The sequence below is a fragment of the Salmo salar genome, chromosome 18, assembly GCF_965601325.2.
Source record: "Salmo salar chromosome 18, fSalSal1, whole genome shotgun sequence".
Taxonomy (NCBI): domain Eukaryota; kingdom Metazoa; phylum Chordata; class Actinopteri; order Salmoniformes; family Salmonidae; genus Salmo; species Salmo salar.
The window spans coordinates 6,068,437-6,084,032 of NC_138308.1; the positions used below are offsets into that span (position 1 = coordinate 6,068,437).

At 42.5% G+C, this 15,596-nt stretch overlaps 1 protein-coding gene across 1 annotated transcript in view; it reads left to right on the forward strand.

Annotated features, from left to right (window-relative positions):
* Positions 1–15,596, forward strand: part of ercc6 (excision repair cross-complementation group 6) — a 57,633-nt gene that overhangs the window by 24,999 nt on the left and 17,038 nt on the right. The window contains exons 10-14 of the mRNA XM_014154371.3: positions 31–189; positions 7,179–7,314; positions 10,931–11,104; positions 11,338–11,514; positions 12,705–12,821. Of these exons, the coding sequence (XP_014009846.2) occupies positions 31–189; positions 7,179–7,314; positions 10,931–11,104; positions 11,338–11,514; positions 12,705–12,821 (763 nt within the window). The remainder of the gene's footprint in view (positions 1–30; positions 190–7,178; positions 7,315–10,930; positions 11,105–11,337; positions 11,515–12,704; positions 12,822–15,596) is intronic.

The window sequence follows — 15,596 nt, forward strand, 5'->3', positions numbered from 1 at the left end:
TTTCTCTTTCTGTGTGTGCGTCTGTTCCAGGTACCAGCAGACAGGTGTGAGGTGGCTGTGGGAGCTACACTGCCAGCAGGCAGGGGGGATCCTGGGGGATGAGATGGGTCTGGGTAAAACCATCCAAGTCATAGCATTCCTGGCTGGCCTCAGCTACAGCAAACTACGCACACGAGGGTCCAACTACAGGTACACATGGACACACAGGCATGCACACACATACACCTGACCTGGGTTCAATTATTATCTAAAGTCTTTCAAATACTTTGAGCATTTGCTCTAGCCTGCCTAGAGGGCCAGGTGGGTGGGGTCTGCATTATTTGAACTTTTATATTAGTTCCGTTGCAACAGGCAAGCTCAATCAGGCATAGATCAAGTATTTGGACCCTAGAGATAGATGGAGATCACTCCTTGGAAATAACACATTTTTGCATGGACATTGCCATTGAGGACTTTTATAAAGTAGTCAACTGGGTGGAACTTCCTATGGGTTAATGAAGGATCACACAATTCCATCCAGCTCATCAGCAGGGAGCAGCTAAAGAATTATTCTTGTGAGCAAACATTACATTACTGCTGGTGGGTTAAATTGCCAACCTTGGCTTTATACCTGTTCAAACAACAGACTCCAGGTGGCAGTATGCACCCTTTCAGTTTGTTTACCAATTCAGTAGTAGTAGAATAAGAAAATTAACTACTTTATAATGGAGATGGCCTCAATTGTGCTGCTCATGCCCACAGACGCCATAATGGGACAGTTACAAAGATTTGTCGTCTAAGTCTATGATTTGGACCCAGGTCTGACGCTCGCACGAACACACACAAACTCTAGCCGTTATGGTGTGTTCAGACTGGGAGTCTGTGTAGTAATGAATATTTCATTAGGGTGATTTGTGCTGGAGAGTTTTAGTCTGAATTATTAAACATGTTTCAATTATTAGACTCCTCTCATTCTCTACTGCAGACACCAAAGGAAACGCGGACATGACAGTGTGTGTGTGTGTGTGTGTATGAGAGAGAGATTCTTAGTGGACATGGTCACAGGGGCAGAGGGGGCCAATTAAACGTGAAACACATTAAAGCACGTTGAAGGCGGGGCCCACTGGTTCCACACACACACACACACTCCAGAGGGATTGAACCTCTCTGATGGTCAATACTCTGTCTGCTGTGAACGTCCACAAATTGATTGTTTGCAAACTCAATTATGCCTCTATCAATGGTTTCCACCAAGCAGAGGTTCATGGCAGTTAGGGCTGTGACGATAATTTAATAACCGTGTAATTGACGGTTATGGATAAAGAACGTCATGAAAACAAAATAACCATCAAAACCGTTGAAGTACGCCTACATTCATTTTCAGATTTAAAAAATCATATTAACTTTGTTGTCGTGTAGCTAAACTTTACCTAATAGTGGGAGTGTTTACTAATGACTATAATCAATTGTTTTGCTAACTTATCCATTAAACTTTCTACATCCTCCTCTTTTCAACTGTCCTTTTGATGCTCAAGCAGCTGTAGAGCGCAATAGGCTATGACACTTCAGTAAAAAGTGTTTTGATGTGTCGACTTTCTTTTATACAAAGCACGTTTTCATTGCTTGCTAGTAAATAAATACATGTATTTTTTTTTTTTTAAAACAGTTGACAAGGTTGTTCTGGCTCTGAGGCCTATAATGCGGTAATGTTGTGTCAAATGGACAATGTGCCAATCCTCATATCGGCCTGGTCCTGGCCAAAAATACCGCCCTCTTATCCCGCAAAGTAGAATAGTAGCCTAGACTATACAGTGTTGGCCCGCAAAGCACTTTTATGAATGTGGTAGCCTACCATTTGTAAAACAGACAATTTTAATGATAAACACTGTCATTAATTCTGTTAATACATGTATTAATTAGTAATTTATAGTTCTCATTCTCGGAGTAGAAATGTTGTTTGCAGAGTTCACAACCTGCTACATTTATGAAAAACACGTTTTGGTTTATTTCATAGCATAATTGACATGCTCCATGTAAGCAATGAGCGTGTGTCTTGTTTCTCTTTCCTGGTAATTTTGACGCAGCGTGTGCGCCTGAGCACACACAGAAGTACCTGGCCTGCAAATGTAGGAAAGTGCCCATTTGGGGATGTCTGATTTCTGATTGTCTTAACTCACCACCACTAATAAGTTGGGCTTCTGTCATTTTTTTCTTCACCTCACACAGTAAGTCAACAAAGTCAGTTTTTATAATTTAAGAAAAATGTTTTACATCCATTCACGCTGAACAAAAATATAAACGTGACGTGAAGTGTTGCTCCCATGTTTCATGAGCTGAAATAAAAGATCCCAGAAATGTTCCATACGCACACAAATCTTATTTCAATCAGATCTGGGGCACACATTTGTTTATATCCCTGTTAGTGAACATTTCTCTTTTTCCAAGATAATCATCCACCTGACAGGTGTGGCATATCAAGAAGCTGATTCAACAGTATAATCATTACACAGGTGCACCCTGTTCCGGAGACAATAAAAGGCCACTCTAAGATGTGCAGTTTTGTCACACAACATAATGCCACAGATGTCCAACAGAGCTGTTGCCAGATCATTTAATGTTAATTTCTCTACCATAAGCCTCCTCCGTTGTTTTAGAGAATTTGGCCGTACGTCCAACCGGCCTCACAACCACAGACCAAGTGTAACCACGCCAGCCCTTGACCTCCACATCCGGCTTCTTCACCTGCGTGATCATCTGAGACCAGCCACCCTGATGAAACTGTGGGTTTGCACAGCCGAATAATGTTTGCCCAAACTGTCAGAAACATCTCAGAGAAGCTCATCTGCGTGCTCGTCATTTTGACCTGACTGCAGTTCGACGTCGTAACTGAATTCAATTGGCAAATTCTCACCTTTGATGGGCACTGGCATGCTGGAGAAGTGTGCTTTTCACGAATTAATCCCGGTTTCAACTGTACAGGGCACAATTACTGGAAGCTGAAAATGTCCCAGTTCTTCCATGGCATGCATACTCACCAGACATGTCACCCGTTGAGCATGTTTGGGATGCTCTGGATCGATGTGTATGACAGCGTGTTCCAGGTCCCACCAATGTCTAGCTACTTCGCACAGCCATTAAACAAGAGTGGGACAACATTCCACAGACCACAATCAACAGCCTGATCAACTCTATGCGAAGGAGATGTCGTGCAGCAGATTTTTAAGGTATCTGTGACGAACATATGCATATGTGTTCCCAGTCATGTAAAATCCATAGATTAGGGCCTAATTATTTTTATTTAAATTGACTGATTTGCTTATGAACTGTAATTCAGTTAAAAAGTTGAATGTTGGGTTTTATATTTTTGCTTAGTGTATATTCCTCACAGTATTTGAAAAATCTTTCCAACACTCTCCCCCTCGATAATCGGCATCGCTGATAAATAGGCTATGGACATGTTGCATGTATTTCTTTATATTTTAATGGTTGTCAATTATATCTTCATACTATAGCTTGTGGCATCAACGCTTGTGGCATTGATTGACAATTGCTTTTATGGGGGGGGGGGGGGGGGGGGTCTCTTTAAGAATCAAACACTCCTGTCATGATTTAATCTTGGATTTTTCAGTAGCTTAGGCTACATTATGTCTCATTACTGCGTCCTCTATTTGAAGAACATTTTATGCCACTGCCATCGAATGTCACAAACAGCAGGGTTTGTGACATTATGTGAATATTTTGGGTAAAGTAGAAAACCCATCGGATTTCATTTGAATGGTTTTGTGCGTCAAAATAGGATCTGTTTCTCTTTTTTTTTCTCTTTTTTAATTACAGGAAAGTCAACAGATAGGCATACACTACCGGTCAAAAGTTTTGGAACACCTACTCATTCAAGTTTTTTTTTTTACTCATGACAGCTTTGCACACGTGGCATTCTCTTAACCATCTTCTTGAGGTAGTCACCTGGAATGCATTTCAATTAACAGGTGTGCCTTCTTACAAGTTAATTTGTGTAATTTCTTTCCTCAATGTGTGTGGCAGGTAGCCTAGTGGATAGAGCATTGGGCCAGTAACTATAAGGTTACTAGATCGAATCCCCGAGCTGACGAGGTAAAAATCTGTCGTTCTCCCCCTGAACAAGGCATTTAACCCACTGTTCCTAGGCCGTCATTGTCAATAAGAATTTCTTCTTAACTGACTTGCCTAGTTAAATAAAATAAAATGTGTTTGAGCCAGTCAGTTGTGTTGTGAGAAGGTGGGGGGTATACAGAAGATTTGGTCAAATGCCAAGTCCATATTATGGCAAGAACAGCTCAAATAAGCAAAGAGAAACTACAGTCCATCATTACTATAAGACGCAAAAACCATGTGTAGCTCTATGATGAAACTGTCTCATGACGATCGCCACAGGAATGGAAGACCCAGAGTTACCTCTGCTGCAGAGGATAAGTTCATGAGTTACCAGCCTCAGAAATTGCAGCCCAAATAAATGCTTCACAGAGTTCAAGTAACAGACACATCTCAACATCAACTGTTCAGAGGAGACTGTGAATCAGATCATGGTCGAATTGCTGCAAAGAAACCACTACTAAAGGACACGAAGAAGAAGAGATTTGCTTGGGCCAGGAAACACAAGCAATGGACATTAGACCAGTGGAAATTTGGCCTTTGGTCTGGAGTCCAAATTGGAGATTTTTGGTTCCAACCACCGTGTCTTTGTCAGACGCAGTGTGGGTGAACGGATTATCTGGATTTGAGTTTTTCCCACCGTGAAGCATGGAAGAGGAGGTGTTATGGTGTGGGGGTGCTTTGTTGGTGACACTGAGTTATTTAGAATTTAAGGCACACTTAACCAGCATGTCTACCACAGCATTCTGCAGTGATACGCCATCCCATCTGGTTTGCGCTTAGTGGGACTATAATTTGTTTTTCAACAGGTCAATGACCCAACACACCTCCAGGCTGTGTAAGGGCTATTTGACCAAGAAGGAGAGATGGAGTGCTGCATCAGATGACCTGGCCTCCACAATCCCCCGACATCAACCAAATTGAAATGGTTTGAGATGAGTTGGACCGCAGATTGATGGAAAAGCAGCCAACAAGTGCTCAGCATATGTGGCAACTCCTTCAAGACTGTTGGAAAAGCATTCCAGGTGAAGCTGGTTGAGAGAATGCCAAGAGTGTGTAAATGCCAAGTGTGTCATCAAGGCTAATTTGAAGAATCTCAAATATAAAATACGTTTTGATTTGTTGAACACTTTTTTTGGGGGGGTTATTACTACATTATTTAATGTGTTATTTGGTAGTTTTGATGTCTTCACTAATATTCTACAATGTAGAAAATAGTCATATAAAGAAAAACCCTTGAATGAGTAGGTGTTTCAAAACTTTTGACCAGTAGTATACAGTTGACGTTGGAAGTTTACATACACTTAGGTTGGAGTCATTAAAACTTGTTTTTCAACCACTCCACAAATTTCTTGTTAACAAACTATAGTTTTGGCAAGTCGGTTGGGACATCTACTTTGTGCATGACACAAGTAATTTTTACAACAATTGTTTACAGACGGATTATTTCACTTATAACTCATTGTATCACAATTCCAGTGCGTCAGAAGTTTACATACACTAAGTTGACTGTGCCTTTAAACAGCTTGGAAAATTCCAGAAAATGTTATGGCTTTAGAAGCTTCTGATAGGCTAATTGACATCAGTTGAGTCAATTGGAGGTGTACCTGTGGATGTATTTCAAGGCCCACCTTCAAACTCAGTGCCTCTTTGCTTGACATCATGGGAAAATCAAAAGAAATCAGCCAAGACCTCCACAAGTCTGGTTCATCCTTGGGAGCAATTTCCAAACGCCTGAAGGTACCACGTTCATCTGTACAAACAATAGCACGCAAGTATAAACACCATAAAAAAAGCCAGACTGTGGTTTGCAACTGCACATGGGGACAAAGATCGTACTTTTTGGAGAAATGTCCTCTGGTCTGATAAAACAAAAATTGAACGTTTTCTCCATAATGACCATCATTATGTTTGGAGGAAAAATGGGGACGCTTGCAAGCCGAAGAACACCATCCCAACCGTGAAGCACGGGGGTGGCAGCATCATGTTGTGGGGGTGCTTTGCTGCAGGAGGGACTGGTGCACTTCACAAAATAGATGGCATCATGAGGAAGGAAAATTATGTGGATATATTGAAGCAACATCTCAAGACATCAGTCAGGAAGTTAAAGCTTGGTCGCAAATGGGTCTTCCAAATGGACAATGACCCCAAGCATACTTCCAAAGTTGTGGCACAATGGCTTAAGGACAACAAAGTCAAGGTATTGGAGTGGCCATCACAAAGCCCTGACCTCAAACCTATCGAAAATTTGTGGGCAGAACTGAAAAAGCGTGTGCGAGCAAGGAGGCCTACAAACCTGACTCAGTTACACCAGCTCTGTCAGGAGGAATGGGCCAAAATTCACCCAACTTATTGTGGGAAGCTTGTGGAAGGCTACCTGAAACGTTTGACCCAAGTTAAACAATTTAAAGGCAATGCTACCAAATACTAATTGAGTGTATGTAAACTTCTGACCCACTGGGAATGTGATGAAAGAAATACAAGCTGAAATAAATCATTATCTCTACTATTATTCTGACATTTCACATTTTTAAAATAAAATAAAGTGGTGATCCTAACTGACCTAAGACACGGAATTATTACTAGGATTAAATGTCAGGAATTGTGAAATGCATTTGGCTAATGTGTATGTTAACTTCCGACTTCAACTGTATATCTTTCTTTTGACTCCGTTTAATGTTGTCAATATGCAACAGATCCTCCATCCTGGCGTTTCTGTATTTGTAATAACCTGAATAATAAGAATAAAATGCCATGATAATAAAAAAAGTGTTAATTGCTTGTTTCAAATGGGTTTTATTAAGCTGCATGTCCATGTAACAAGTGTACGAACCTGAGCTGTTATGTCAGTGACCGTGTACATTGGCTTGGCCAACTACCGTAACCTCATTTTCCAAGACTGTCACAGCCCTAATTTGGCTATTTATGTCAGTATAAACACAGTGTGAATGAACCATAACATGCCAGCAGCCTGACTGAAACGCAAAGCCTGAACTTTACGTGTGTGTGTGTGTGTGTGTGTGTGTGTGTGTGTGTGTGTGTGTGTGTGTGTGTGTGTGTTTTTATTCCAGGTACCAAGGACTAGGTCCTACAGTGATAGTTTGTCCAGCTACAGTCATGCACCAGTGGGTCAGTGAGTTTCACACCTGGTGGCCCCCATTCAGAGTGGCTGTCCTACACGACACGGGATCCTTCACCCAAACAAAGGTAAGGGGTGTGTATTCAGGTGTTTACTTGTGCTGTATCTTTTCTCCTGTCAGCATTTTGTGGAGGATTCCGCGCTGAGGGAGATGTAAATTAATTAGTGGTACACTAGTAGATATTAATTACTTTATGCTGTAGATCGCACCCAGCAAGTTGTGTGGGTGTGACACAGTGATTAATGGGTGATGCAGGTTGGGCTGGGGGGGGGGGGGATACCTACTGTAGGCAGTTGTACAACTGAATGCATTCAACTGAAATGTGTCTTCCGCATTTAAGCCAACCCCTCTGAGGGCGTGATTTTTTTTTTTTTAAGGGGTTTCCTTTGGGGGGGCACCAAAGACCTGTTTATGCAGAGTTGGCTCCTCATGCCTCCCCCTTCTTTAATAGTGAAGAGCTACATACTCCACATGCACTTTTAATTAACCAGTCTCTATGGTACTGAGAAATAATGCGTCACCATCAGCTGGCGATGTGAGGACTGGAGTTCAGTGAGGTGACATGTTCTCAATGATAGAAATGTAATGAGTAGAGCTGACACAAGTCCCTGTTCTTCCTGAAAGACAAGCGTATCTGTTCTACACAATACATTTTTATTTTTATTCTCTGTAGTACCAATTTACCCTACCGAATAAATTCCTTTTAAAGGGCAAATAAAAGTCACAGAATAAAAAGTTATGTTTTATATCTTCCTAACATGCTGACCACACCGCTCACGTCGCAAAATAAATGGACAGATGCATGTTATTCAATCATTGCACCCACACTGCTCCCGTGAGACAGCGAGCGTCTGCGTGGCCAGCGCGCGAAAATAGAAGTTGGTTCTATTTGTGACACTCAACGCGCTGCAAGTCCTGCCTCTCAAATCTCATTGGTTTTTAGAAGCATATACCCTTGTGGGTGGTTGAAAGATGAACTGACATCCACACTCAAGTCGGTTGTAGTAATGCCCTGTAAAGTTGGTTGCCAACCGCCATATCGAGTCCAAAGAAGAAAAAGAAGCCTGTAGGAAGGAGGGGCGATGATGAGAAACGAATTCGGTTTACCGTTTTATCTGAATTAATTGTCGGAGTAGAGGACCTTGTGTATTTCAGGTAAAATAACCCAATGTTTATATCCCAGGACAGATTAGCTAGCAACAGCAAGCTAGCTAAATTGTCATAAATGTTTAATGCAAATTTGACCTGTCCACAAATTATTATAATTGGTTCAGAGTTTGTTTTGATATTTCAATCTGTGTGTCCTGATCGCTTCTGGTGTGGCTGAACAAAATCAACGTGCGCACACAGACAGGCGCACACACACGCGTCTGGTTTGGCCAGCATGTAAGTCTGAGAGTGGTTTTAACCTTCCAGACTTGGAATTGTATCAACACGCCACCAAGGGCTTTTACTTGCGACATGTACACTCAGCAAAAAAAGAAACGTCCCTTTTTTAGGACCCTGTCTTTCAAAGATAAATCAGAAAATTCCAAATATCTTCATTGTAAAGGGTTTAAACACTGTTTCCTATGCTTGTTCAATGAACCATAAACAATTAATGAACATGCACCTGTGGAACGGTCGTTAAGACACTAACAGCTTACAGATGGTAGGCAATTAAGATCAGTTATGAAAACCTAGGACACTAAAGAGGCCTTTCTACTGACTCTGAAAAACCCCAAAAGAAAGATGCCCAGGGTCCCTGCTCATCTGCGTGAACGTGCCTTAGGCATGCTGCAAGGAGGCATGATGACTGCAGATATGGCCAGGGCAATAAATAGTAATGTCTGTACTGTGAGATGCTTAAGACGGCGCTACAGGGAGACAGGACGGGCAGCTGACCGTCCTCACGGTGCCAGACCACGTGTAACAACACCTGCACAGGATCGGTATATCCGAACATCACACCTGCTGGACAGGTACAGGATGGCAACAACTGCCCGAGTTACACCAGGAATGCACAATCCCTCCATCGGTGCTCAGACTGTCCGCAATAGGCTGAGAGAGGCTGGACTGAGGGCTTGTTGTAAGGCAGGCCCTCACCAGACATCAGGCAACAACGTTGCATATGGGCACAAACCTACCGTCGCTGGACCAGACAGGACTGGCAAAAAGTGCTCCTCACTGACGAGTCGCGGTTTTGTCTCACCAGGGGTGATGGTCGGATTCGCGTTTATCGTCGAAGGAATGAACTTTACACCGAGGCCTGTACTCTGGAGCGGGATCGATTTGGAGGTGGAGGGTCCATCATGGTCTGGGTCGGTGTGTCACAGCATCATCGGACTGAGCTTGTTGTCATTCTAGGCAAATCTCAACGCTGTGCGTTACAGGGAAGACATTCTCCTCTCTCATGTGGTACCCTTCCTGCAGGCTCATCCTGGCATGACCCTCCAGCATGACAATGCCACCAGCCATACTGCTCGTTCTGTGCGTGATTTCCTGCAAGACAGGAATGTCAGTGTTCTGCCATGGCCAGCGAAGAGCCCGGATCCCATCGAGCACATCTGGGACCTGTTGGATTAGAGGGTGAGGGCTAGGGCGGGCCATTTTTGCTCAGTTTATTTAAATGCACTAAAGAGGAACACTGGGTACATATAGAGGATGCTCATCCCTAGAATATTTTTACGTGTTCATTTTCAAAGGATAAAGCTAAGCACATTAACAACTTCATAGTTAAGAACACTATAACAATAATGGAAGAAACTAAAACGTTTTCTTCAAGAACCAATATCCCTCCCTAAAAACACCACTATGGAGCAATCCTTGTATAGCTTTTCAGAACTCACAGATAAATTGGTCTACTTGGAAAACTAAAGGCACAGAAACCTTTAATGACTTGGTAGTAGGAAATACATGTATTTCCATGACAGAATTTAAAAAGCAATTTTGGACTGACCAATGTAGATATTTTCAATAGTTTAATATCAAGAAATTTCGATTTTATATATTTTCCAACATTAGAGCCAAAAACATGGATGTCGATTAAGGTAGCCCCCCCCCCCCGCACCTCTCCGATTCATAGGGGTTGGGTTAAATGCGGAAGACACATTTCAGTTGAATACATTGTTGGACAACTGACTAGGTATCCCCCTTTCCAATCTTGTGGGAACCCTATTTGAGTCAGAATAGGATATTCATGTGGATGGGTAAGATATACCAAACCTTATAGAGAGCCTATACAACTGACAATCTCTTTGAAAAAAAATATAAACTACTGGAACCAAGACTTAAAAAGAACTTACATTGGCACAAGATCGGAATGTTGGAACATAACACAATTACAGTTAATGAAAATGTACGCTTAATAAACTCAAATTTACACGTGACAATATTCTCATTCTACAGTACAACTAAATAATCCATGCCTTCTTGGAATGCTATAAAGTCCAAAAGTTAGTGAATGTCAGAAGTATTACATTGTAATTGTAATCTGTCTGCATATTTCAAGACATGGCATATGAGGGTGCAGTTGGACGATACTTTTCTATACTTAACTGGAATTCAACCAATCCACCATCGTTAACTCAATGAAAAGGTGAAATGGTTTATTATCTAAATGTTGAAAGTGCGTGGGTACTCCATGTGGCGGAGAGTCATTTGGGCACTGGAGAGTGATGCGGGGACTGACTTTCTCTCTCTAGGAGAAGTTAATATCAGAGATGGCAGCATGTCATGGTGTCTTGATAACGTCGTATTCAGCCGTGAGGATCATGCAGGAGTCCCTGCAGCGATACGACGGCTGGCACTACGTTATACTGGACGAGGGACACAAGATCCGCAACCCTCACGCTGGAGTTACCACTGCCTGCAAACAGGTATGCTCACACAGCTCAATAAACCATTGGTCAGCACCCCTGGTCCTGGATAGCTACAGTATAAGTATGTAGTATAGTGTTTTGATCCAGCCAAGCTGCTAATCAAGATTTTTCTTCCCTTTACCCGCTTGCTCTCTCCTCTCTCACCCTCTTTTTCTCTCTCTCACACACACCCACCTCTCTCTACCTCTCTCCTCATCTCTCACTCTTTCACTCCCTTTCTCCATCTCTAGTTCCGTACTCCTCATAGGTTCATTCTATCTGGCAGTCCTATGCAGAACAATCTGAAGGAGCTGTGGAGTCTATTTGACTTTGTCTTCCCTGGCAAACTGGGCACGCTGCCTATTTTTATGGAACAGTTCTCTGTACCCATCACCATGGGGGGATACAGCAACGCTTCACCTGTACAGGTAACACACAGACACACAATTTGGCATCAAAGAAGCTCTCGTCATTTTCGGAAGCAGGGAGTTGATCTTACAGTTGTTAAAAGGTCATTTCTCAGGATTTGACCTCACATTTGTATTCACATGGAGGGGATGGAAGAGAGGTAGGGGATGGATAGAGGGGATGGATAGAGGGGAAAGAGAGGGAGGTAGAGGGTGGACGAAAGGGGGGGGGGCGTGAGAAGGGATGGACAGAGAAAGAGGCGGTGAGCTGCTAAACGATGATCCTCAGTCATTAGTGTCCAGTCATTAATAACTCACCGACTGGATTTAATTATTTAACTGGCTCTAGAGGTAACACACACACATTGACTGGATTTAATTATTTAGCTGCTTTTAGATGGCCATCCATGTTTCCGCTGTCGATAATAAAAAACCTTTACTAATTATTGAAGTTATTAAATGATGAGCGGGCAAAGCGCTCTTTCTCTCTATAGCTCCCCCCCTTTCCCTTTCTCGCTCCTGTCTTTCTCTCTAACCCCCCCATCTGTGTCCATCTTCCGTCTCCCCTCCCTCATCTCACTCTCCCTCGCTCTTTCTTTCCATAGTCCTATCTTTCTCTCTCTCTCTCTCTCTCTCTCCCTTCCTTCCTCCCTCTCCTTTCTAGCTCTGTGTTATATAGTGCCCTGCAGCTGTAACACTTTTTGCCCCCTGCTGGCTGTCCGTCTGATCTCACCCCCCCAGTGAGGTGGATGACTGATGAATGAATGGTCAACAAACGGTTAAAGGGTTAAATCGTGACCCTGGGCTGAGGCCGTTTACTGGATCACACACTATAGGCAGCTGATGAAAGGGAGAGAGGTCCCCCTCTAGAGACCACCATAAGCACTCTGATCAATGTTTAATGGCCCAATCTGCTGAGAGGGAGGAGTGGATAGAGGGAGGTGGGGGGGGCTAAACGACAAAACATGCCCCAGGACAAATGTTCCATTATAGCATTATAGGTGTCGTAGTCAAGTGTTTGTTCATCTGACCCTTCAGAAGGCGCGCGTCTGTGTCATGTATGTTTACCCAAGGGGCTGTTGAACCATTGTGTTGGTGTCTTTGTTGTCATTTGTTGTAATTGTTTGTTGTGCGTCTTGGTTGTTATAGGTCCAGACTGTGTAAAATTGTGCGTGTGTCTTGAATTGTTGTGTGTCTTTGTGTTTTTCTAGGTCCAGACAGCGTATAAGTGTGCGTGTGTTCTGAGGGATACCATTAACCCTTACCTGCTCAGACGGATGAAGGCTGACGTGAAGGCCAACCTCTCTTTACCTGACAAGAATGAACAGGTGCGCGTCTCTTTCAGTCCCTCTCCTCCTTCTCGTCGCCTTTCTGTCCCTCATGTAGCGGATACCAAAAGAGGCTGTAGTCTTTTTGCAATTCTTTTTACAGTTTACAATTCTACGTGTTTGAGGAAAGGGAAATAAGAATAATAGCATAAAGAACAAGGCAGTATCACACTGCAGACCTGTTCCTGCACAATGCCAAGCAAACCTCAACGAACCACAGGTATGTAAAATGTGCCCATTATGAGTTGTATCGGGCGTGCCGCGTCTAGATCGGCGCTGTCCGCCCGCCGTAACTGAACCCGTAGTTAGCGCTGTTTTCGCGGTGACTGTCCGTGTTCCTGTGCGCCATTTTAATAGCAAGGCTCAAGCCACGCCCACCTGAGAACACATCATTCTTAACCATTATTTGGCTGTGTGTGAGAAGTGGATAATACATTTGACAACTAACTGTGACTTCACCGATTGCTTTCAAAATAGAAACTGACAATATTCATACCTGTGCAAAACCAGCTTTTCTGCTGGACTTTCCACTATCGGGGGAAAAAAGGACGGAGGTACCATCACAAATTGTAGACATAGAACAACATGGTTTTGACCCACGTGTTTTTCAAAGTTGATATCTAGATGGGCAAGTACAGTACGTGATGAGAGAATAGAAAACGGTCTCTTTCCAGTAAGTGTTCCCCTTTGCCGATTTAGAAAATTGTTGATGTTTTTGTTTAGATGATAATGAAAACAAAGCGCAATATATGGATTAATAACGTTGGCATGTGTGGTTACAAATAAGAACATTTTTATATTTGACATTCAATTGAATACCTGAATTCCCAACAAAATGTCGAGATTCCATTTATTTTCTTTTTCTCATTATACAATTGTCTACGTGTAATAATACAGTCAATATTTGATGGGTTTTTACAATTTCAGTTGTCTTACTTCATTATGCAGCTGTTACAATTTATCAGAATGTGTTTTTTACCTTCTCAATTTTGACGACCGTTGCTAGTTTTAATGGGTTCATCTTGGGGTTTACCAGAGGTCAGAAGTTTACATACGCTTAGGTTGGAGTCATTAAAATTTGCTTTTCAACCACTTCACAAATTTCTTATTAACAAACCATAGTTTTGGCAAGTCGGTTAGGACATCTACTTTGTGCATGACACAGACCATTTTTCCAACAATTGTTTACAGACAGATTATTTCACTTATAGTTCACTGTATCACAATTCCAGTGGGTCAGAAGTTTACATACACTAAGTTGACTGTGCCTTTAAACAGCTTGGAAAATTCCAGAAAATGATGTCATGGCTTTAGAAGCTTCTGATAGGCTAATTGACATCATTTGAGTCAATTGGAGGTGTACCTGTGGATGTATTTCAAGGCCTACCTTCAAACTCAGTGCCTCTTTGCTTGACATCATGGGAAAATCAAAAGAAATCAGCCAAGACCTCAGGAAAAAAAATGTGTAGACCTCCACAAGTCTGGTTCATCCTTGGGAGCTGTTTCCAAACGCCTGAAGGTACCATGTTCATCTGTACAAACAATAGTACGCAAGTATAAACACCATGGGACCACTCAGCTGTCATACCGCTCAGGAAGGAGACGCGTTCTGTCTCCTAGAGATGAATGTACTTTGGTGCGAAAAGTGCAAATCAATCCCAGAACAACAGCAAAGGACCTTGTGAAGATGCTGGAGGAAACGTGTACAAAAGTATCTATATCCACAGTAAAACAAGTCCTATATCGACATAACCTGAAAGGCCGCTCAACAAGGAAGAAGCTACTGCTCCAAAACCACCATTAAAAAAAGCCAGACTACGGTTTGCAACTGCACATGGGGACAAAGATCATACTTTTTGGAGAAATGTCCTCTGGTCTGATGAAACAATAATCGAACATTTTGGCCATAATGACCATCATTATGTTTGGAGGAGAAAGGGGGAGGCTTGCAAGCCGAAGAACACCATCCCAACCGTGAAGCACTGGGGTGGCAGCATCATGTTGTGGGGGTGCTTTGCTGCAGGAGGGACTGGTGCACTTCACAAAATAGATGGCATCATGAGGCAGGAAAATTATGTGGATATATTGAAGCAACATCCCAAGACATCATTGAGGAAGCTAAAGCTTGGTCGCAAATGGGTCTTCCAAATGGACAATGACCCCAAGAATACTTCCAAAGTTGTGGCAAAATGGCTTAAGGACAACAAAGTCAAGGTACTGGAGTGGCCATCACGAAGCCCTGACCTCAATCCTCTAGCATATTTGTATGTAGAACTGAAAAAGCGTGTGCGAGCAAGGAGGCCTACAACCCTGACTCAGATACACCAGCTCTGTCAGGAGGAATGGGCCAAAATTCACCCAACTTATTGTGGGAAGCTTGTGGAAAGCTACCCGAAACGTTTGACCCAAGTTAACAATTTAAAGGCAATGCTACCAAATACTAATTGAGTGTATGTAAACTTCTGACCCACTGGGAATTTGATGAAAGATATAAAAGCTGAAATAAATCCTTCTCTCTACTATTATTCTGACATTTCACATTTTTAAAATAAAGTGGTGATCCTAACTGACCTAGACAGGGATTTTCTACTAGGATTAAATGTAAAAAATTGTGAAAAACCGAGTTTAAATGTATTTGGCTAAGGTGTAATGTAAACTTCCGACTTCAACTGTATATGTGTATCTATTTTACTCAGGGCTTCTCCCAATGAATTACAACACCACCTGCCCTCCCTCAGCCTTTTTCTCTATCCTGACTGGCTCCCTGTGAATAGT